At 35.6% G+C, this 24,380-nt stretch overlaps 1 protein-coding gene across 3 annotated transcripts in view; it reads left to right on the forward strand.

The window, feature by feature from the left end:
- The first annotated feature begins 3,262 nt into the window (after positions 1-3,262).
- LOC121384045 (histone acetyltransferase KAT7-like) overlaps positions 3,263-24,380 on the forward strand; it is a 31,342-nt gene continuing 10,224 nt past the window's right edge. For 2 of the 3 annotated variants that reach the window (XM_041514230.1, XM_041514229.1), the window contains exons 1-11: positions 3,263-3,415; positions 11,019-11,133; positions 11,732-12,697; positions 12,895-12,977; positions 16,522-16,608; positions 18,197-18,403; positions 20,034-20,231; positions 21,009-21,098; positions 22,332-22,472; positions 23,088-23,181; positions 23,624-23,770. In XM_041514230.1, the coding sequence (XP_041370164.1) occupies positions 3,320-3,415; positions 11,019-11,133; positions 11,732-12,697; positions 12,895-12,977; positions 16,522-16,608; positions 18,197-18,403; positions 20,034-20,231; positions 21,009-21,098; positions 22,332-22,472; positions 23,088-23,181; positions 23,624-23,770 (2,224 nt within the window). In that variant the 5' untranslated portion in view covers positions 3,263-3,319. Of the gene's footprint in view, positions 3,416-6,765; positions 6,892-11,018; positions 11,134-11,731; positions 12,698-12,894; positions 12,978-16,521; positions 16,609-18,196; positions 18,404-20,033; positions 20,232-21,008; positions 21,099-22,331; positions 22,473-23,087; positions 23,182-23,623; positions 23,771-24,380 lie in introns of those variants that run through there. The other variant, XM_041514231.1, reaches the window with a different exon arrangement.

Consider the following 24,380-nt stretch of genomic DNA (forward strand, 5'->3'; position numbering starts at 1 on the left):
GTTTGCACAGATAGTCTAATTTCTGTCTATAACTGGGTTATATCTCTTTTTCTGTACTATCACAGATGCTAATTGAATGCCCTTATAAAACCACTTCTTTTCACGTCTTAAGTATCCACCATTTCTAAATACAATTACATGTATATTAGATTTATCAATATTAACTTCTAATCCCCATTTTACACAAAACTGACTTAGCACATCAAGCCCCCCCCCCCCCCCCCATGTCTCTCTCTCTCTCTCTCTCTCTCTCTCTCTCTCTCTCTCTCTCTCTCTCTCGCTTTTTTATTTTATTTTTTTAAAGCAAACCTATTACTGTATCAGGGGCGGGACGTAGCCCAGTGGTAAAGTACTCGCTAGATACGCGGTCGATTTGGGATCGATCCCCGTCGGTGGGCCAATTGAGCTATTTCTCGTTCCAGCCAGTGCACCATGACTGGTATATCAACGGTCGTGGTATGTGTTATCCAGTCTGTGGGGAAAATGCATATAAAAGATCCCTTGCTGAATTAGGAAAGATGTAGCGGGTTTCCTCTAATGAGTTTGACATCCAATAGCCGATAATTGATTAATCAGTGCTCTAGTGGTGTCGTTAAACAAAACAAACTTCTTTTTTTTAATTACTGTATCATCAATAAGTACGCCATCAGCAGCAAAGATGAGCATTAGTTTTTTTTTTCATTAATATTTTTATTTACAAAAATTCTTCATCTCTTTTATAAATTCATTAATAAAAGTTATAAACAAAACTGGACTTAGGTCTCACTACACAGATGTCATCTGCCATTAAAACCCATGTTAAATTGCCCAACTTCAAACGAAGATTGCCAATAGAACAGGTTCTCGTTGGCACTAACACCATACACCATTGCGAACATACATTATATTTGCATTTATTTCCACTCCAAAATTGAGAACATTTCCGTCTCAGTTTTTTGCTATATGACCGCATCTGGCTGTAGTACCGGTTGCGCTATACACCTATGTCCCAAAAGGTCAATGCATAATATTACAAAATAACATGGGCAAAATATCAATGAACTCTCACCCGGAAGTGATCTGTGTAGTGAGACCCTTGATGAATATCACTAGATGTAGTGAAGAGATATGTCCACAGTCCTAACATTCTTTACTCTAATTAATATATCGCCAGTCACAACCAAAATGCTTATTATTTTCCTAGTTAACAGGAGAGTAAAGACCCCCCCCCCCCCCCCCCCCCCCCCCCCCCCCCCACACACACTGCTCAAACGAATGTTCTTTTTTCAATATATTTTCCGGGGGAACATGACAAGACTCCCCTCCCCCCCCCCCCATAAACTTCGATCGCAACACAACACAGCACAACACAACACAACACACAAATTGCTGCACAGGCCCCTGCTTCTTTCAAAGTTTTATGTTAAATTTATGTGGCATTCAATAGACCACTTCGGAGTACCGATTATTTCCGGTTTAGAGCAATGAATTCTGGGAGAGGTCACGGGTCAATGTTGCCTACTTTTGATAGCGGGTATCGAGTAGGCCTATACGTCATTTACTTTCTGCTTCGATTTTTATTTTTTTAATGTAAAAAAACACGGAGAAAATGTACACAGCTATAATCAGCTACGGCGTTATAATTATTTTCTATACAAATAAATTCCAGACAGTCCACCAAAAGCAACTCATCCTCGTATGAACGTGCTCTACCTCAATTTTATATATATATATATATATATATATATATATATATATATATATATATATATATATATATATATATTTTTTTTTTTTTTTTTAAACCGTCCCACTTTGGAGTTGAATATCATAAAAGTATGCATTGCAGATCACTGGGGTTTTTTACAAAACAAGTGCATTATGTTGTGCATTGATGAGAAAATGTTGAGTTTGATACACGGCTTATGCTTAAAATAACGCGTGATTCAAAACGTGATATCAAAAACGCTATACCAACAATTACCGTAAGTACTAAAAACAATAGTCGATTGTCCAACTACGCTATTTTCCTTCTTTACAAAAAAAAACAAACAAAAAAACCACCACCTTTTCTTTATTTCTTCAGGAATATATTTTGCCTCCAACATTTAAAGATTTCCTTTTTATGTCCCACGATTGCAACAGTATGGCTTATTCACTACGTATAGGACTGTTTTTCCGAGAAAGTCGAGACATCTCAAAATGTTGGGAGCAAAATTAACACTCGAAGAAAAAAGAAGTGTATAATATTCTACAAAAAAAAGGAAGAAAATAATGGGACAATCGACCAATGTTTTAATACATACAGAAATGCTGAGTAGGCCTACGTAATCAATAGTAGATATATAGCATATTTTGACATTACGTTTTGTATTACATGCAATTTTAAAAGTAAGTAATGTGTGGAAAAAAATATACGCAGTAGAGAGCATAATAATATACTAACTTTTATTTGCAAAATTTCTATGTTCTACATTTCATACGTGGGATAGTTTGTTTTTTAATCACCCGCTGTATATATATGTAGACTGTCTCATAGAATCCCTGTCTCAAGTTTCAGATATGTTCAACCAAAACTCTACAAATCTGTTATTTTGTGCAGACTGTCCCAGACAATCTTTGTAAACTTTTAAAAATATTATTTAAAACGCTAGGAGAAAATACATGTTAAATGTACTTGTAGATTGTTTAACATTCAATACAAACTCAAAAGTTAGAAATATGCCCTATTAGTTTGTGGATAGTGTCCCAAAAAATCCAAGTACGTAGTTTTATAAATATCCAATCAAAACTAGTAGAAAACATAAAAAAGGAAGAAAATTTGACGGACAACGGAAGGAAGGAAATGTTTTATATAACGACGCACTCAACACATTTTATTTGCGGTTATATGGCGTCAGACATATGGTTAAGGACCACACAGATATTGAGAGAGGAAACCCGCTGTCGCCACTTCATGGGCTACTCTTTTCGATTAGAAGCAAGGGATCTTTTATATGCACCATCCCATAGACAGGATAGTACATACCACGGCCTTTGTTACACCCGTTGTGGAGCACTGGCTGGAACGAGAAATAGCCCAATGGGCCCACCGACTGGGAATCAATCCCAGACCGATCGCGCATCGAGCGTGCGCTTTACCACAGCTACGTCCCGCCCCCTACAGACAAAAGAAAAGCTCTGCCAGGGAAAACCTAATAGAATTAAAAATAATGTGCTTTCTGCATCTGATATTACCACCATATACCAGTATCTTTAATGTAATATGAATAAATTTTGTTATCCAGATTCGGGCATTTTTGTCTAATTCAGGCAAAACCCAGTCTGCCCCCCAACAAAAATGGGAGCCCGTACTGTAATCATGTTGCAGCTATGTTACTCGATGGAATATGGTTGCAGTGGGGTGCGATTCAAACTCGACTATGGAAGATACCTGGTAAAAGCAATTTCTCTCTCTCTCTCTCTCTCTCTTCATCTCTCCATCCTGCTCTCTCTCTCCACCCCCTCTCTCTCTCCCCCTCTCTTTATCTATCTCCCCCTCCCTCCGTCCCCCTCTTTCTCTATCTCTCTCTATATATATATATCTCCATCCTTCCCTCCCTCCCTTTCTTGCCATCTCTGCGTGTGTGTGTGTGTGTGTTATTGTTAATGCAAATGTCAAAGTATCCTTAAATAAATCATAATTTACTCCTATGCATGAACATAACCAGGATTTTATTGGCATCACACATCCCCCCCCCCCCCCCCCCCGGTTTCGCCAGTGCGAACGGGGGCGTATCGTGGTCTTCATTTTTCCTAGACACGTATATGAATAGCCTAATATTGCACTGTATGTCTCAGCGGGTAGTGGGGGTTTGTCCCACCCACCCATAGCTTAGTCCCATGATAACAGCTTCATTGACGAATATTAGGCCTATGTACTGAAGCTAGAAAGATTTATTGTAGGTGTCATATGACGAAAACTTTTATTTTATTAAGGCAGGCGCGTGTGCCAGAATTTTAGCGAGGGGTGTCTATTGGCCTACTGTGGCAATCGAAATTTATAGAGGGGGTCGAGACATGCTTTCCTGAAAAATATATTGGAAAAAAGAAAATATGCTTGAGCAAGGAGGGGGTCGACTCCCAAACCCACCCCTTCGCACATGCCTGTAAGGACACTTAGTAAATCATAAATGATCAACATTACGTAGCAATCGAAATCAAACCCTCAACCTTGATTCACAAATCAATAAATTTGAAAATATTCTGGTGAAGACAAACGTTTTTCACATTTTATTAATATAACTTTACAAAATTCAAATGACATCCCGCAAGCATTTACAGAACAATCTATTTTGAATTCACCGACTGTACTTTCAACGTGAACAAGCCATTTCTAGGCAGTATTGACCTTTGACTGGGCCCGTTTCCGCAATGTCGCGCATGCGCAGTTAAGAATTACGAAGTCGTATTTAATCCAAGGGAGACAACTCTGATTGGAATTTAGAAATTGCTTAGGTCTCACTACACAGATCACTTCCGGGTGAGAGTTGATTGATCACGGTCCACTATAGTTCCTAATTGTGACACATGTTATGGTTCACATATTCACTTCTAGGAAATGGTGAAGAATTAAAACAATATGTATGTTTAATGGTAAGCCTTCTGGCTGTATTTTGCCCATGTTATTTTGTAATATTGTGCATCGACCTTTTGGGACATGGGTATATAGCGCACGTGACAGCCGGAGTGAATCGATTAATGAACCACCTGTTCGGACCGGTACTACAGCCAGATGCGGTCATATAGCAAAAAACTGAGACGGAAATGTTCTCAATTTTGCAGTGAAAATAAATGCTTATATAATGTATGTTCGCAATGGTGTATGTTGTTGGTGCCAATGAGAACCCGTTCTATGGGCAATCTTCACTTGAAGTTGGGCAGTTTAACATGGGTTTCAATGGCAGATGACATCTGTGTAGTGAGACCTTATACACGCTCACGTGTGTGTGGTGGGGGGGGGACTGACTGAGATCAAGGAAGAAAAGCTAATTATTTTGGGTTTCGGGGGGGGGGGGAATTTTAAAAACTAGATGTCATAAAATGCAATTTTCTGCATTCTACAAGTAAAATTCATCTCTGCCACCATTAATATTTTTCATTCAGAATTATTGGAGGGGCTCTACCCCCCCAGGCCCCCTGCCCCCTGCTTTGCCGCGCCTAATGTGTAAAAGAGACCAAATAAATTTATTGAAATGAAACTTTTTGATTATGTCATCCATTCTACTACAATATAAATTAGTGTTCTACAACTACTATATGCAATACTGATACCACAATTGCTAAATAGTCTGATCCTTTCTGTTAATTATGTTTAGGTTGTCCTTCAAAAATGCTCATAGTAACGTTTTATTTGGGCTTTCTTTTTCACAAAGTGTTACTCAGATTGTCCATAGCCCGCCAAACCATCCCACTCACTTCCCCCACCACCGTCCTACTTTCTAGGGTACAACTCTGGTTATGTCTGTACCCACAACGAGCATGTAAACTTGTACTTTTATTGAACAAGGTATGTGCTTCCCCATTAATGTCGGTGCCCCCCCCCCCCCAAATTAAGAAAACCCTTGCTACGCTAATGAAAATTATCATAAACCTTTTTTTAAAACATGGTTGAGCCTGGGATTTTCCATATTTAGGGAAAATCACATTAAAAAAAATAAGTGATAATATAAATAAATAAATAGAAAGGAACAAAACTAAATAACAAACTAAATAAATGAATATGTATAAATAAATAAATAAATAAAAACAGATATAAACCTAATACTAGTAATTGTTTAAAAAAGGAACGAGAAGAAAAAAAGAGACAATGACCACTCAGTCTTAAGACACATTTTGAGATTGAATAAGTATGGCTGGCTGAGACGTACATGAGTAGAGGACATATATGATTAAATTGGATCATCATCATCGTCGTCGTCATCATCATCACCCAGAGGTGGATCTAGGTTGCAACAGTTATAATTTTATTATATATCAACGAAGGGGGCGACCCCCCTCCAAACTAGGGGCGGGACGTAGCCCAGTGGTAAAGCGTTCGCCTAATGCGCGGTCAGTCTAGGATCGATTCGCGTTGGTGGGCTATTTTTCGTTCCAGCCAGTGCTCCACAACTGGTGTAACAAAGGCCGTGGTATGTACTATCCTGTCTATGGGATGGTGCATATAAACGATCCCTTGCTGCTAATCGAAAAGAGTAGCCCATGAAGTGGCGACAGCGGGTTTCCTCTCTCAATATCTGTGTGGTCCTTAACCATATGTCCGACGCCATATAACCGTAAATAAAATGTGTTGAATACGTCGGAATAAATAAAATAAAACATTTCCTTCCTCCTCCAAACCTCCCCCAAAGTTTCCTTTGCATTCCGCCTCATGCCACCCCCCCCCCCCCCGAAAAAGAGAGAGGGTTTTCTGGATCCGCCACTGCCATCATCATCATCCATGTTGTCGATTGTTACACACACGCATACATGCACTGGCGTAGCGAGGATTTTATATTGTGAGGGGGTACCAATCCACACTATGTATACCTGTATGTAAAAAAAGAAGAAGAAAGGTTTGATTAGGGCAACATTCACCGTGCCTCCCCACTCCACTGCGCATGCATGCACGCGCACACGCACGCACATGTACACACACGTTAATAAATGTTTTGCAATTTTAAACTATGTCATGAGAACCAGCATTGATTACAAGGGAGATCATTGTCATCATTTCTCGGCAGATGACGCTCGTAGCGGAAGTCGCTAAAAATAACCGGAAGCAAGAAAATTACCGCGACAAGCGGCAGTAAATTTTTATTTTTTATTTCAATAACAAAGTCCTATAAGTGTTTACAAGACTTCTAGCTGACGAGAAACATGCCTCGCAGAACGGTACATGTTTGTGTGGTTGTTGAAAATGCAGTGGCTGATGCGTTTTTTCTTTGTTTGATCGTTCAAGTTCTGGCGGTTTAAAAACGACTGCCAGTTTTTGATCCACAAAGTAAAACAAAATGTCAAATTTTTCTCATTGCTTATGTCATACAGTATGTTATACATCTAATAGAAATGCTATTTCTGTGCTAGCAGGACTTTTGTTTGTAAAGATTAGTGAAAATACAACACTTGCACACAACAAACCCAACCCAACCCCCTCCATAAAAACGTTTTTCCTTTGCATAAAATGTTATTTAATACCAAAACGAGTTGATTTACAGTAATTTCCCACACAACTGGATGTCATCAAATTTAAAGCTTCTCTTGATATAACGTGACATATGAAAAACAACAACAAACTGACACCCTTTTACACATATAAGTTATATACTATAACAAACAGGGCCATACCTAGTTACAGTATTGTAACGGAAACGTTCGCCTACATCTCAGTTACAATTATTTGGATGCCATTTCTTCGTAGCAGTGCTGCCACAGATCATAGCGGCACGTTTCCTGCCAATATTATCACACGTATCCTTCAAATAAAGTTGTAATTGTATACATATTTAAGTTTCTTAACGACTGACATGCATCAGGCACCATAAAGATGTCTTATGTATTGGTAAGCCCTTAAAATGTGCAGTGTACAATATCATCTGGCTGTTCCTATCCCATGTTGGTTGTAAGTAGTTTCCTCTGTTATCTTCTTCGGAGTACCGCAGAAACTGCATCAAGTAAATATTTGTTTTACATACATAACACTATATATTAACTGTAGGTATTTTTAAACCATCTCCATGTACTTTCCGAGATGAGCTCAAAAGGAATATTTGGTGAGCACTGATATTAATACAGTGTTAATAATAACAATAAATTGATTAATTAAATTCTAAGGCTACACTATTAGCACAAAGTTAACATTATTTACAGTTCTTCATCTCAGATCTGAGTTAAGCCACTACAGTAATGCACAAAATATACACTAATATTAAAATGACATTCTACCACAACACTACTAGCACACGGTTAGCACCATAAGTACTACAAAAACCACTACAGTCGACAACGGTCACTTTTTGTACCCTTATTTTAGCTACTCTCGAGTGCCAAATAAACGTACATTACGTTTATTAAATTTGTGAAAAAATGTTGGTGTCTACGCTTATTCAGCACCCTACATTTAATTACATCTTTAAAAAATGTAACCCCCTACTCTTAATTCGGCACCCAACGCTTATTACAATTCTTAAGTTATCATAAGGGGTACCTATTTTCCGCGATCACGGAATCGCGGACGGAATTGCAGAATTGCAAATCTTAAACGGAATTTACAATTTTCCGAGTTATCAAATAAAATGCTAACTTTTGTGGTCAAATAATATATTTATTTATTAATATACATACATTGTTTTTCTGCTTAATTGATCATTTGAACCATTAAGGCACAACAAAGTATGTTACACTACGACAAAATATAAACACGTTTCCGAACATTGTTGGCCGCCATTTTGTATTTATCGCTTGGCTCGGTTCGGTTTTATTCGGTTGGGTAAATTCCTAGGATGCGTTCGATTGAGTGCTCGCCTGTAAATCGATGCAACAGTTCATGCAAGCACTTTATATAAATTAATCAATTACACTTCAACACTTCATCTTTTCACCAAACATTGAAGACGGGGGTAGCGAATTCTTAACGGTAAATATGACTTTTTTAAAGCTATGTATACTAGAGTACATAAAGTACAGTTCCTTTAGGATAAGGGGAACTGGCCCAAACTTTATCTACATTCTTTCCTCTTTTTATATATATATATATTTGTTTACATTACAAATTCCACTCATTTTAATTACAAATTCCACTCAACCTTTTTATTTTCACTTGCAAATAAAGTTTATTAGAAATTAGCGAGAAAAATTAGGCTGAGTTACATCCCCTAATCACGTTCCAGTTCGGGCACGTTCCGCTAACAGCTAGCATGGCTGATGACCACAGTTGTTTGTGAATCTTCAGCTGAGATTTATGTATGCCAGCCCCTGGCATCCTAAGTGTCCCCACCTATGCTTTAAAAATAAAGAATGATACAAGTCAACATTAAGTTGATGAAATTACGTTATGTTATAATTGACCATGTGTTAAATATAGGAGATGAATCTAGTGAGCTGTCATCCATCCTGATTGTTTTGGTTTTCTTGCATGGAACTTTTGGATTTTTTTTTCAAAGCTGCAATCTCATAATTTCATTTAAAAGTACAAACACACTTACAGTTTTAATTAATTGTGTGTGACAGTAACACAGTTGTAACAGTTAGATAATAGAAACATGTTTATAGTGAACACATTTTTTCATACTACGGAATTTACTACAAGTTATTTATTTCTGAGCCGCTTGTTTTCTAAATTACATGTACACATGTACACACAACAATAGTATATTTTTGTTATTTCCAAAACGCTTATTTCTATATTTACGTCAAACTAAATTGTTTTCATTACTAGTAAATTTTTACAGTTTAGCTAAATTTCCACACCCTATGCTAATTCCGCACTCTACTCTTATTGGTTTTTAAAAATATTTCCACACCCTATGCTAATTCCGCACCCTACTTTTAACTGATTTTAGAAAATTTTCCAGACCTATGCTTATTCAGCCCCTATGTTTATTAGGCACTCGAGAGTATGTACACAATAAATATAACATATCCTACAGTAATTTCACTTGAAATCCATATTTCGTAAATAGTAAAAAAAATTGGAATTACAAATAGTCAAGTAAATTAGTAGTGTTCATCACATTGGGTTTGTATTTACCATAGTTTGACACCCAATAGCCGATGTATTTTTCGTGCTGGGGTGTCGTTAAACATTCATTCATTCATTCTAGTAGTGTTCAAAAAGGAAAAGAAAAATTCTATAGCAATTTTGCATTGAAATGTTTCCAGCGTTTTTAGACTGGAAACGTCATGCACCCAGTTTATTGTTCTTAGGTCTCACTACACAGATGTCATCTGCCATTGAAACCCATGTTAAATTGCCCAACTTCCAATAGAACGGGTTCTCGTCGGCACTAACAACATACACCATTGCGAACATACATTATATAAGCATTTATTTTCACTCCAAAATTGAGAACATTTCCGTCTCAGTTTTTTGCTATATGACTGCATCTGGTTGTAATACCGGTACGAACAGGTGATTCAATAACCAATTCACTCCGGCTCTTGCGCTATATACCCATATCCCAAAAGGTCAATGCACAATATTACAAAATAGCATGGGCAAAATACAAGTAAAAGGCTTACCATTAAACATACATATTGTTTTAATTCTTTATCATTTCCTAGAAGTGAATATGTGAACCATAACTTGTGTCACAATTATAGTGGACCATGATCAATGAACTGGATCCCCAAGTCGCTAAAGTGCCAATGTTAAGCGGCCACTGTACATAAATTCTATAAAAAGTTTTTATTTTAAACAACAGTGACAAGATGCAGCAGATAAGCAATTTTCACACCTTCATGGATACTAGTACCCATTCAGTCTGACAACTTCACAGTGTATCAATTAAGAAACTGACTGTGGAACGCATTTAATTGCCTCAGGGTAATCTACGCTTGACTGTGGTAGATTAATTTACTTGAACAATACTCTGCTTGGAATAGTTATTAAATGAAATAAGAGAGAATGAATTCCAAATGGTTAAATTAGTGCTTTTCAATTACATTTCATTTTTTCTAAAGATGGTGACATGTGGAAAGGTGATTAAAAAAAACCCACGCACCATAGAACACATATCCACCAATTAGCAGTACAGACAGTTAAAAAACCCCAAAAAAAAACCCAAACAGATTGTAAAAGTTGCACCTGTATTAAGATAACTTCTTTTTGATTAAAAATTCAAGTCTCCCTGTGGTTAAAAACTTCGCCCTCTCTAAAGTTTCAGAGAGAAGTGACTTCACTCTATGATTTTGACCTCGCGTGAGGCCTGATATATTGTTTGTTTTCTGCATGTAGAAAACTGTTATAATACATTGTATTTGTTTTTTGCATGTATAAACTGTTATAATATATTGTGTTTCAGCGCTCGCATATTGAGGCACAGTCTGCGTCCGAGGAGAGTGATGCCGATGTCTCGACGGGATCACACGACAGTGACGATGACGGCATGCCAACCAGAGTCACGAGGCAGTCCACTGGTAATGTTATCTGTATATGAGCAAACTGTCATTACATTACAGGGCTATCTTGGGCTGTTCGTCACATGAGCCAGTTGCAAATTTTATTTTAATTTGGCAAAATATATATTTTCATGAAGTAATTGATATTAATTTAAAGATAACAGGGTTTCTGCAATTTGTTAGTTGCAACAGCTTATTTGGTGCAATTTTCTGCTCACCCAGAGCTAGCATTGTATTAAGGGAGCATTTTGTTCAGTATCGCGTCGCGATTCACTACACAAGATTTAGAGATTGCTACACAATTTTAAAACATTAAACAGTATCGCTAATCAAGATTTTGAAAACCTAATTATTCACTGTATTACATTTCGTCAAGTTATTTGTTTGCACAGGAACAAATGATAACAGTTTTCATTACATGTGGTCACTAATATTAGGCTTTAATATGTGTGTTATACCAGGAAAGAAAGACATAGCCACCAATTCTGACATTTTTTTCCTGGTAAATAAATGGGAAATTCTTGTAATTACACACTGGTTGTAAGTTTGGCTACAAGAAAGTTCTGTTAATGCTAATGTTAATGTTTTTATATACGGTCATCTTGTGTTATTTCAGTCGTTCAGAGACCAGCGTTTAAGCGTAAACGGGACACCGCTTCTGAGTCGGACACCGACAACAGTACCACTGCGATCTGTCTGTCAAAACCCTCGCCGGAGAAGAGGCTACGGATTAGGTCGGAGAAGAAACTGAACCATCACGTTGATGACTCCGATACTGATCACAGCACCCGCGCCAAGTTGTCGCCAGAGAGGCGGGTGCGGTCACGGACAGACAAGTTGTCGTCAAATCACGTGGACGACTCCGATACAGACCAGAGTACACACGCGAAGGTGCTTCCGGGCAGGAAAACGCGGCTCAAATCTTCGAGGAGGGTGGACAATCATGTTGATGATTCCGACACCGATCACAGCTTGCACTCAAAGCATCGGCACGATAAACGAACTTCCTTGAAGTCGGAGCCGAATTCTGACACGGATCACAGCTCGCATTCAAAACAGCGTCACGATAAACGAACTTCCTTGAAGTCGGAGCCAAAACTGGACAACCACATAAACGATTCCGAATCAGACAGGGGTCCGTCCAAGCCGCTGCCAACAGACAGGCGATCGCGGGGCCGGGCAGATAGGAAACTGGCAAACCACATCATGGATTCAGACACTGATCAGAATTTACCAACGTTGCACAAACGAAAGTTGCCAATCAAAGTGGACAGCAAGGTTAACGGCTGTGATTCGAGTAGCGAAGCGGTTGATAAAACCCACCAAAAGAAATCTGAGAAAAGTAACAAAAAACTAAACTGTGGCATGAGTGTTTCCATTCATCACAGCATAAGAAAGCATTACAAGAGGAAGTCGTTTGGAAGGCATCGGAAGATAAACAATGTACATAAGAAAAGCCAAGACTGTGATATGTCGTCATCAAATTCTCCACTGTGGGGCATGACGGAGAAACGTGCCACTCCGATCACGAATTATGATGAAACTAGTTCACGCTGTCCACTACCAGGCTGTGACTCTAAAGGTTTGTTCACAAATGGATGTTTTAAGTTTGTATACATATATGTTTAGGTTATCTTTACACACTGTAACCATCTGAATCTTAACCAAAGGGGACAGATCATTTGTGATGTATATACTATTTATAATTAGACAATGCAATAAATAACCTGCCTGTAAAAATGACAGTTAAGATATTTAATTTTTTATTTTTATTTGTAGGTCATTTGAATGGTCGTAACAACACTCACAGAACACTGACTGCTTGTCCTCTGTACCACAACACAACTGCAGAGGAGTGTAAGGTAAGGTGTATACCAGGCTTTAAACTTAGTGTTTAGTGTATACCAGACTTTAAACTTAGTGTTTAGTGTCTATTAGATTTTAAACGTGGTGTTTAGTGTATACCAGGCTTTAAACTTAGTGTTTAGTGTATACTAGACTTTAAACTTAGTGTTTAGTGTATACTAGATTTTAAACACGGTGTTTAGTGTATACTAGACTAAACTTAGTGTTTAGTGTATACTAGATTTTAAACACGGTGTTTAGTGTATATTAGGCTTTAAACTTAGTGTTTAGTGTATACTAGATTTTAAACACGGTGTTTAGTGTATACTTAAACTTAGTGTTTAGTGTATACTAGATTTTAAACACGGTGTTTAGTGTAGTGTTTAGTGTATACTAGACTTTAAACTTAGTGTTTAGTGTATACTAGATTTTAAACACGGTGTTTAGTGTATATTAGGCTTTAAACTTAGTGTTTAGTGTATACTAGACTTTAAACTTAGTGTTTAGTGTATACTAGATTTTAAACACGGTGTTTAGTGTATACTAGACGGTGTTAGTGTATAAACTTAGTGTTAGTGTATACTAGACTTTAAACTTAGTGTTAGTGTATACTAGACTTTAAACTTAGTGTTTAGTGTATACTAGACTTTAAACTTAGTGTTTAGTGTATACTAGACTTTAAACTTAGTGTTTAGTGTATACTAGACTTTAAACTTAGTGTTTAGTGTATACTAGATTTTAAACACGGTGTTTAGTGTATACTAGACTAAACTTAGTGTTTAGTGTATACTAGATTTTAAACACGGTGTTTAGTGTATATTAGGCTTTAAACTTAGTGTTTAGTGTATACTAGACTTTAAACTTAGTGTTTAGTGTATACTAGATTTTAAACACGGTGTTTAGTGTATACTAGACTAAACTTAGTGTATACTAGATTTTAAACACGGTGTTTAGTGTATACTAGGCTTTAAACTTAGTGTTTAGTGTATACTAGACTTTAAACTTAGTGTTTAGTGTATACTAGACTTTAAACTTAGTGTTAGTGTATACTAGACTTTAAACACGGTGTTTAGTGTATACTAGACTTTAAACTTAGTGTTTAGTGTATACTAGACTTTAAACAAGGTGTTTAGTGTATATTAGGCTTTAAACTTAGTGTTAGTGTATACTAGTTTTTAAACTTAGTGTTAGTGTATACTAGACTTTAAACTTAGTGTTTAGTGTATACTAGACTTTAAACTTAGTGTTAGTGTATACTAGACTTTAAACTTAGTGTTAGTGTATACTAGACTTTAAACTTAGTGTTTAGTGTATACTAGACTTTAAACACGGTGTTTAGTGTATACTAGACTTTAAACTTAGTGTTAGTGTATACTAGACTTTAAACTTAGTGTTTAGTGTATACTAGACTTTAAACTTAGTGTTTAGTGTATACTAGGCTTTAAACTTAGTGTTTAGTGTATACTAGGCTTTAAACTTAGTGTTTAGTGTATACTAGACTTTAAACTTAGTGTTTAGTGTATACTAGACTTTAAACTTAGTGTTTAGTGTATACTAGATTTTAAACACGGTGTTTAGTGTATACTAGACTTTAAACTTAGTGTTAGTGTATACTAGACTTTAAACACGGTGTTTAGTGTATACTAGACTTTAAACTTAGTGTTAGTGTATACTAGACTTTAAACTTAGTGTTAGTGTATACTAGACTTTAAACTTAGTGTTAGTGTATACTAGACTTTAAACTTAGTGTTTAGTGTATACTAGACTTTAAACTTAGTGTTTAGTGTATACTAGACTTTAAACTTAGTGTTTAGTGTATACTAGACTTTAAACTTAGTGTTTAAACTAGACTTTAAACTTAGTGTTTAGTGTATACTAGACTTTAAACTTAGTGTTTAGTGTATACTAGATTTTAAACACGGTGTTTAGTGTATATTAGGCTTTAAACTTAGTGTTTAGTGTATACTAGACTTTAAACTTAGTGTTTAGTGTATACTAGATTTTAAACACGGTGTTTAGTGTATACTAGACTAAACTTAGTGTTTAGTGTATACTAGATTTTAAACACGGTGTTTAGTGTATACTAGGCTTTAAACTTAGTGTTTAGTGTATACTAGACTTTAAACTTAGTGTTTAGTGTATACTAGACTTTAAACTTAGTGTTAGTGTATACTAGACTTTAAACACGGTGTTTAGTGTATACTAGACTTTAAACTTAGTGTTTAGTGTATACTAGACTTTAAACACGGTGTTTAGTGTATATTAGGCTTTAAACTTAGTGTTAGTGTATACTAGTTTTTAAACTTAGTGTTAGTGTATACTAGACTTTAAACTTAGTGTTTAGTGTATACTAGACTTTAAACTTAGTGTTAGTGTATACTAGACTTTAAACTTAGTGTTAGTGTATACTAGACTTTAAACTTAGTGTTTAGTGTATACTAGACTTTAAACTTAGTGTTTAGTGTATACTAGACTTTAAACTTAGTGTAGACTTTAAACTTAGTGTTAGTGTATACTAGACTTTAAACTTAGTGTTTAGTGTATACTAGGCTTTAAACTTAGTGTTTAGTGTATACTAGGCTTTAAACTTAGTGTTTAGTGTATACTAGACTTTAAACTTAGTGTTTAGTGTATACTAGACTTTAAACTTAGTGTTAGTGTATACTAGACTTTAAACTTAGTGTTAGTGTATACTAGACTTTAAACTTAGTGTTTAGTGTATACTAGACTTTAAACTTAGTGTTTAGTGTATACTAGGCTTTAAACTTAGTGTTTAGTGTATACTAGGCTTTAAACTTAGTGTTAGTGTATACTAGGCTTTAAACTTAGTGTTTAGTGTATACTAGGCTTTAAACTTAGTGTTAGTGTATACTAGACTTTAAACTTAGTGTTTAGTGTATACTAGACTTTAAACTTAGTGTTTAGTGTATACTAGGCTTTAAGCTTAGTGTTTAGTGTATACTAGACTTTAAACACGGTGTTTAGTGTATACTAGGCTTTAAACTTAGTGTTAGTGTATACTAGTTTTTAAACTTAGTGTTAGTGTATACTAGACTTTAAACTTAGTGTTTAGTGTATATAATATAAAATTTTATATAAAATTTGTTTCAAGACGGAAAAAACCTGTGATGGTATAGCCATAAAATCTGTTTATACTAGTATACAATCCAGAGTTTATTACTGCACTTTTCCCCCTGTTTTTTAAATGTTGAAATAGACCAACAAGTTCGCCTATTGCATAAATAGTCTCGCCCGATATTTTTTAGAATTTGTATGCTCCCGAATAACTCTATAAAAGGCGAAGTGTAATTAGTTGATATTTAAATTGTTATTTATAGATGAAATGTCACCTGGACATAGGGTTCCATGCAATGCTGTTAGATTTACTGGTAGACCCAGTAGAGCTAATTTTAATCAGATTGGGTGATTGATGAGGCTGTCAGATTTGTCTGAGCAAATCATTTTATAATAGACCTTCTTTGAAAATAGAATTTGTTTTAAAATTAGGTGGTTCTTGGGAATTTGGGTTAACAATAATTGTATTGTTTTACTTTTTCTTAGTCTCGTTATGAAGAAAGACAAAAGCATACGGAGAAGAGGAAGAAGATAATGGAAGTGTTGTGTGACAGAAGAGATTTACGAAGACAGGTGCAGTAATTGGCTTATGTAGATAGTTATTTTACACTGGTAAAATTGGTAGCCCTATAACTTTTTTTTTTAATTCAAAAATGAGAAAAAAGCAAAATCATTTATTTTTATTTAAACATGTTGTTTTAGGTGGGGTTTTTTTTATCATGAACAATATACTGTGAAGTATACACTTATGAAAAGTACATTAATTTATGCCCCTTAATGAACAATAAAGTGTTTTCTTTAACTCATTAACAGAATCTGCGCTAATGCCAATTTATTATTAAATAGCGGATAAGTAGGTTTTTAGATATACTTGGACAATGAAATATGTTTGGGTAAACTTAAAACCTGATTAAAAAAAAGTGATATCCGGAAATATTAAAAAGTACGACGTTAATATGTGACAGAATTAAGTGTCTTATACATTTTTATGGCATTATATGCAAATGATTTATTTTATTCTTGCCAAAATATGTTTGGAGCAAAAAATAATAATGTTTTTATATCCCTTCCTACCAACCGACATTTGAAACTACTGGTTGGAAATGGTCAAAACTAAATATTTTTAAGGATGGGCTCAAAGGAGGGATAAATATGGTATAGAAAACTAAAAATTAAAATAATAATAATAATAATTAACCACCAACACCAAAACGTGCAAAGCTGTAGTAAGCAATGTTAATTAAAAATAATTTGTAAAAAAGATTAATATTTTTAACATTGAAAATATTTGTGAATTTATACGTTTCTTTAGCATAATAATAGATATTAACTTTGTAAACAATAATCTGACAATTTGCATAGGTAGCCTAGAAGGAAATAAACCGCGATTGCATTATGGTTTTGTTTAGACTTCAGCTGGTGGCAAATAGTCTTGATTATACCAGGCGTGAGTTATAAGTAGGCGTCAAAACAACTGGCCGTGTTGTAAATTATCAAAAATGACTACGAATTGATACTCCTTTATTTCACTAAATCATACTGCGCAATCGCCACCTGTGGATCAGACGTGGGGAGCAATTAATGTTATAGTGACTCCTGGTAGCAGAGAGCACACGCATAAAAGGTGGAATTTCAGACTCCGATGAATTAAACATCTTGTTGATTGTGGAGTGACTGGACATGCCAAAATATTTGGTAGCCCGGCTGACTACCAGGTTCAGACAACTGGTAGTCCGAGTGAGAAATCGGTAGCCAAAACAGCCCGGGCTACCGCTAAGGTCGGGCCCTGTTAGTGTTTAAAAAATAAAACTTAAAAGTGTATTACGACAACAAAAGTCAAAAAAAAAACCATTTGAAAGCATATTACGAAAACAAAAGTGAAACAAAATAACATTTGAAAGCATATTACGACAACAAAAGTCAAACAAAATAACATTTGAAAGCATATTACGAAAACAAAAGTTAAAATCAAAATAACATTTGAAAGCATATTACGACAACAAAAGTCAAACAAAATAACATTTGAAAGCATATTACGACAACAAAAGTCAAACAAAATAACATCTGAAAGCATATTACGAAAACAAAAGTAAAAAAATATAAAATTTTAAAATGTACTATGAAAACAAAAGTCAAACAATATAATTCTTTACTCTTGCAGAATCTCAGTGATGAACAGAAAGAAAAGTTGGCCCAGATCCGGAACTCGCGGAAAAAGCACCTGTTTCTATCGGATGACTTGAAAGACAAACACCGGAAACATCGTGAAAAGTACAATAACACTCGTCAGCCGCTTCTCGACGGTCTGGCCACGGAATACGACCTCAAGTTGTTCCAGGAGGCACAGGCAATGGCCAGTGAGAGAATGGTAATGATGTACACAGATAGTAACAAACATCTTGCTAGTTGGCAATGGCCAGTGAGAGAATGGTAAAAACGTACACAGATAAAAACAAATATCTTGCTAGTTGGCAATGCCAGTGAGTGAATGGTAATGACGTACACAGATGATAACAAACATCTTGCTAGTTGGCAATGCCAGTGAGAGAATGGTAATGATGTACACGGATAATAACAAACATCTTACTAGTTGGCATACACAGATAATAACAAACATCTTGCTAGTTGGTAATTCCAGTGAGAGAATGGTAATGACATACACATATAATAACAACATCTTGCTAGTTGGTAATTCCAGTGAGAGAATGGTAATGACGTACACAGATAATAACAAACATCTTGCTAGTTGGTAATTCCAGTGAGAGAATGGTAATGACGTACACAGATAATAACAAACATCTTGCTAGTTGGCAATTCCAGTGAGAGAATGGTAATGACGTACACAGATAATAACAAACATCTTGCTAGTTGGCAATTCCAGTGAGAGAATGGTAATGACGTACACAGATAATAACAAACATCTTGCTAGTTGGCAATTCCAGTGAGAGAATGGTAATGACGTACACAGATAATAACAAACATCTTGCTAGTTGGCAATTCCAGTGAGAGAATGGTAATGACGTACACAGATAATAACAAATAACTTGCTAGTGTTTAAAAGCTTTAAGTTCAGGATAATAACTATTGACCAATTATTACTTGTTCCTTATTAAAAAAAAGTTGTTATACATGGCCTTTAAAAACATTTAATTAATTATTTTATGTTTGATCTACTTTATTTGTTGTGATATTTACCATACCGTCATAATTTTTAGAAAGATTAATACAACTTAGCAACTGGCTATTTGTATGGCCTAAGTGGTGTCATGGTTAAGCCATCGATCATAATGCTGGTAGTTACTGAGTTTTAAGAACTCAATCAGTAGGTGTGAGACCACTACACCGACGTCTCTCTCACTAACAACATCGATCATAATGCTGGTAGTTACTGAGTTTTAAGAACTCAATCAGTAGGTGTGAGACCACTACACCGACGTCTCTCTCACTAACAACATCGATCATAATGCTGGTAGTTACTGAGTTTTAACAACTCAATCAGTAGGTGTGAGACCACTACACCAACGTGTCTCCTGCTAACAACTAACAGACAGCCCAGATACCGAGGACACCATGCTTGAACCGTAATTGGATATAAGCACAGAAATAAGTAGACATTAATGAATAAGGAAGGAAATGTTTTATTTAACGACGCACTCGACACATTTTATTTATGGTTTTATAGAGTGAGACATGGTTAAGCACCATGCAGATATTGTCGTCATTTCATGGGCTACTCTTTTCGATTAGCAGCAAGGGATCTTTTATATGCACCATCCCACAGACAGGATAGTACATACCACGGCCTCTGTTACACAAGTTGTGGAGCACTGGCTGGAACGAGAAATAGCCAAATGGGTCGACCGACGGGGATCGATCCTAGACCAACCACGCATCAAGCAGACGCTTTACCACTGAGCTACGTCCCGCCCTCCAATGAATGAATGAATGAAGGCTATTTGAGTTTGTTGAAAGAGACTGTATTTGTTATGTTATTTCAGGAGCACAACCTAACGCAGCACTTCCAGCACAGCGACCAACAGGAGTACCGGATCAAGACTCTGGAGTTCGGTCGGTGGGAGCTCACCACGTGGTACTCCTCACCCTACCCAGACGAGTATGCTCGCCTACCCAAGATATACCTCTGTGAATTCTGTCTCAAGTACATGAAAACATCAACAATATTAAGACGACATATGGTGAGTTAAGCCTTTTTTTAGAAAAGATAGTTTGGTGTTTGATAATGCAAGCCTGGTATAGATTTGTCATTTGTCAAGGTTGGTAGTCAAACACTATTTTATTTGCTTATAAATTATTAATTTTTGTAAATGTTCAGTAATTAAAAAAAAAAAACCCTCTCAAATGAGGCAGCTTGCATTCAGGGTTGGACTAATGGATGAGGCTGTACAAGAATATGTTTAATATGGGTCAATTTACACAGATATTATCTTTCAAGATTACAAAATATTTACTTCTTTTTGGTGACTGGTTCATTTTCGTTATGACTGGCAAAAATTAATTGTAATAGAATATTTTGACAGATACAACCAAAACAATTCTTGTCTTTTAATGTTTCCATTAATAAAGTTAATGAAGGTGTTTATATCGGCCACACTTATAAATTAAAATTAAAAGTTCCAGTTTAGACACTAGTTTCATCCAGTATAACAGTAGTTGAAAGTTTTTGCTTTCAATATTAATTCTGCTCATTCCATTTGCTTCTGATCAGGCTTTCATGAAGGTAGTAGTATTTAATAATGAAATATTATGATTTGAACGTAATGTCTTAATTCGCAATACTTTTCTGAATGAATGTGGAAAATGGTGAAAGATTACAAAAGGTACCGATAAATGTTCAAATTGACTATAAAACTGCTCCCTTTTTCAATTATAGATTAGTGTTGGTCTGGTGATTGCTATATGTTTTTGTTGGTTGTAATGTGATAATACAATCTGACTTTGGTCTGTTCTAACAGGCAAAATGTGTGTGGCGGCATCCTCCTGGTGACGAGATCTATAGAAAGCACTCCATTTCCGTCTTTGAAGTAGATGGAAAAAAGAACAAGGTTCGTCTGCGTTCAGTTTACCTTTATATACACAAAGCAGTTATACACATAGCGTATCAAGTTCTAACTCTTTTTGCATAACTATAATTAAGTTTTCTTTGCATCTATACACTTTACAGTAATCTGATTGGTCCAGAGGTGCTTACTTTTTTTCGTTCATATCTTGATAAACCGAAAAAATTTAAGCCACGTCTACTAACCCCTCCTCTTCGCTAATGAAATGAGACTCGGTCAGTGGCCAAAGAAGTGTAGGTACGTTCACAGCTGAAACTTACTTGTAAGCATTGCTCTACAGCTGTTGACAAAAATTAACCGGTTCCCTCGACAGTGTAAATGTTTGACACATTCCCTTCTTTCACATTCACAAATATAAACTAAACACGAATCAGACAATTCCTTCCAATATAATTAAATGATCCATAAAAATGCACACAGCAACTAGAGGAAATGGCGTAGTTTGTTCAAAATGACGTCATTTGAAAATCATCTGATTCAAACAATAGTAAATGAACGTTTGCATTCTTACGCAACATAAGTATCAATGATATTTACACAAACAATACTACAGACGTATTTAAAGCTAAACAAAATAAATTCAGTTATGTATTATTAAAATATGCATATAAATTTAATTATAAGAATTAACTGCAATTATTTATTGGTTTGTGCAAGTATGAACCGAAAACAACTATGAGCACACTTTTGTATGACCCGGTATGCAGAGTCATATAGTGTGCACATCAGTTTTTTCAGTTATACTTTCATGAACCAAAAATTAATTGCTGTCAATTCTTAAGACAACATTGATCACCTTCTGTGTTATGTATATCTTTACATCTGTATTAGGGGTAAATTGCTTGTTTGATGCGCAGTCAATCTAGGATTAATCCCCATCGGTGGGCCTATTGGGCTGTTTCTCATTCCAGCCAGTGCACCACGGCTGGTATATCAAAAGCCATGATGTGTGCTATCTTGTCTATGGGATGGGGTATATAAAAGACTCCTTGCTACTAATGGAAAATGTAGCAGTTTCTTCTCTAAGACTATATATAAAAATTATGAAATGTTTGACATCCAATAGCTGATGACTAATAAATCAATGTGCAATAGTTGTGTCATTAAGCACAATAGACTGTTAACTTTTACTGTTCAGCTTTACTTCAGCTATCCCATTTCACTGCTATTTCATTTTGTAGCAGCTTGATGCTTGTTAACTGATACTGTTTCTTACAGGTATACTGTCAAAATCTGTGTCTGCTAGCCAAGCTGTTCCTCGATCACAAGACGTTGTACTTCGACGTTGAGCCGTTCCTCTTCTACGTGATGACGGAGAACGATTCGTGTGGCTGCCACATTCTGGGATACTTCTCAAAGGTATGTTCAATGTTTTTATAATAAACTTATGAGTTTTAAACTGATTACGATTCGTATCCCAGTATATGGTGATTTTCATTGTTGGTAAAATTATCAAATTTATTATCATATTAGCTGTAAATTCCTCAAAATGGCTGAGACATTCCAGTATTGTTGTCCATCGAAAATACTTGCTGAAAACCACTTTTTGAACTCAAAATTCCCAGGTATTTTCCATTAAGAAACGAATAACTAAAGCTGCCGTACTTACAATTAAGCTATTTCCTGTGTTCTATTATTATTTCCGGTGAGTGCTGTGTGCAAATATAAATATGAATTGGAAAATGCACTGTATGACAACTGGCATGACGTCATATCTCGCCTGCAGTAGTCAGAATGTTAAATAATTCAATTTCAATTGTAGCGAAACAATATGTAAATTTTTAGGTTTTGTGTAAAAGCATATTCTAGAACACAGACATTTTGTTTTACTACAAGTTAAAACTAAGCTTATGTTAACATAATGTGTTGCGTTTTGCATGCTGTTTCATTTTGCAAGAATATGAATAATTGTTCCAGATTTGTTGATTCTTAATACATTTCTATCTTTTTTTTTCTTTTTCTTTTTTTTAACAGGAAAAGAATTCATTTTTAAACTACAATGTGTCATGCATAATGACACTTCCTCAGTTCATGCGACAGGGCTATGGAAAGATGCTGATAGATTTTAGTAAGTGCTGTAACAAATTGTTTAACTAAAAATCCCTATTCAGTAGTGTTAACCAAATACATTATCTTGCAGCCTTGGTTAACAGATTTCTGTCTGTGTGCTAGAACATAAGTGGAGGCTTTAGTCTTCAGGCTTCACTTATACACATAGCATTTTGGAAAATTCTGGATATTTGGCTACAGTTGCGAGTCTAGTTTAAAATTTTATTTCTACATGCTCAGGTCTGATTGGTGATCTCAGAACTTGGGCAATTTTAGATTGACCATTAATTTAGTACAGTAAAATTAAAAGTTAAGAAATAAAGGGCCAAATTTATGCTGCCTTTAAAAAACAAAACAAAGCCAGATATTTATACACTGTAAATAAATGTATTTACAATGAAACTATTCTTGAGTGCAATGGAGCCCAGCCTTCACTGTTGTTAATGTTGTATTTTCTTCAGGTTATTTGTTGAGTAAGGTAGAACAGAAAGTGGGTTCCCCGGAACGCCCGCTGTCGGACCTGGGTCTGCTGACGTACCGCACGTACTGGAAAGAAGTCTTACTCAACTACCTGCACAAGTACAGCAGTTCCGAGATTTGCATCAAAGGTCAGAGTTGTCTCATCTGTCAGCGACATTCACCGAGCATTAACAGAGCATATTGGTCGTCTCTTATTTTTCAGTTTAACACCGACATACTTAAAGCATTTTCAGACCATGTGTGGTCATATGTACTGACATTTTCCAATTCACATGATTAGCTCACATGTAAAAAGAATCTAACCTTGTTAAGAATTGAATATAGTTATATAATTTTTAAAAATTTGTCCAAAACGTCCTTGTAAGATATGTTGATCTTGTATTGTGAAATACATGTCGTATGACTGTTTCGTACATTGTAAACTGACGGCGAGTGTGTTCTGTATTGTGATTGGTTAATTACATTATTTTTCCCGGATCAAATAGACAATAACACCCGGAAAGCTAATGACGTCATTAAAGGTGACGTCATTAGCAATTGGAACAGGCGAAGTTGACTATTCAAGAGTCTTCAGTTAAATTGTAGCCAGGTATTTTTTTCAAGAAATACCAAATATATAGTCAGTTCTGTAGAAAAATGATTCAGTTTACAATGGACATAACCATATTGAGTTTTTAGATTTGCGGGTGTTATTGTCTATTTGATCCTGCAAATGTTATTTTTGACCGAATGACTGTT

The sequence above is a fragment of the Gigantopelta aegis genome, chromosome 10 (genome assembly GCF_016097555.1).
Source record: "Gigantopelta aegis isolate Gae_Host chromosome 10, Gae_host_genome, whole genome shotgun sequence".
In the NCBI taxonomy this organism is placed as follows: Eukaryota; Metazoa; Mollusca; class Gastropoda; order Neomphalida; family Peltospiridae; genus Gigantopelta; species Gigantopelta aegis.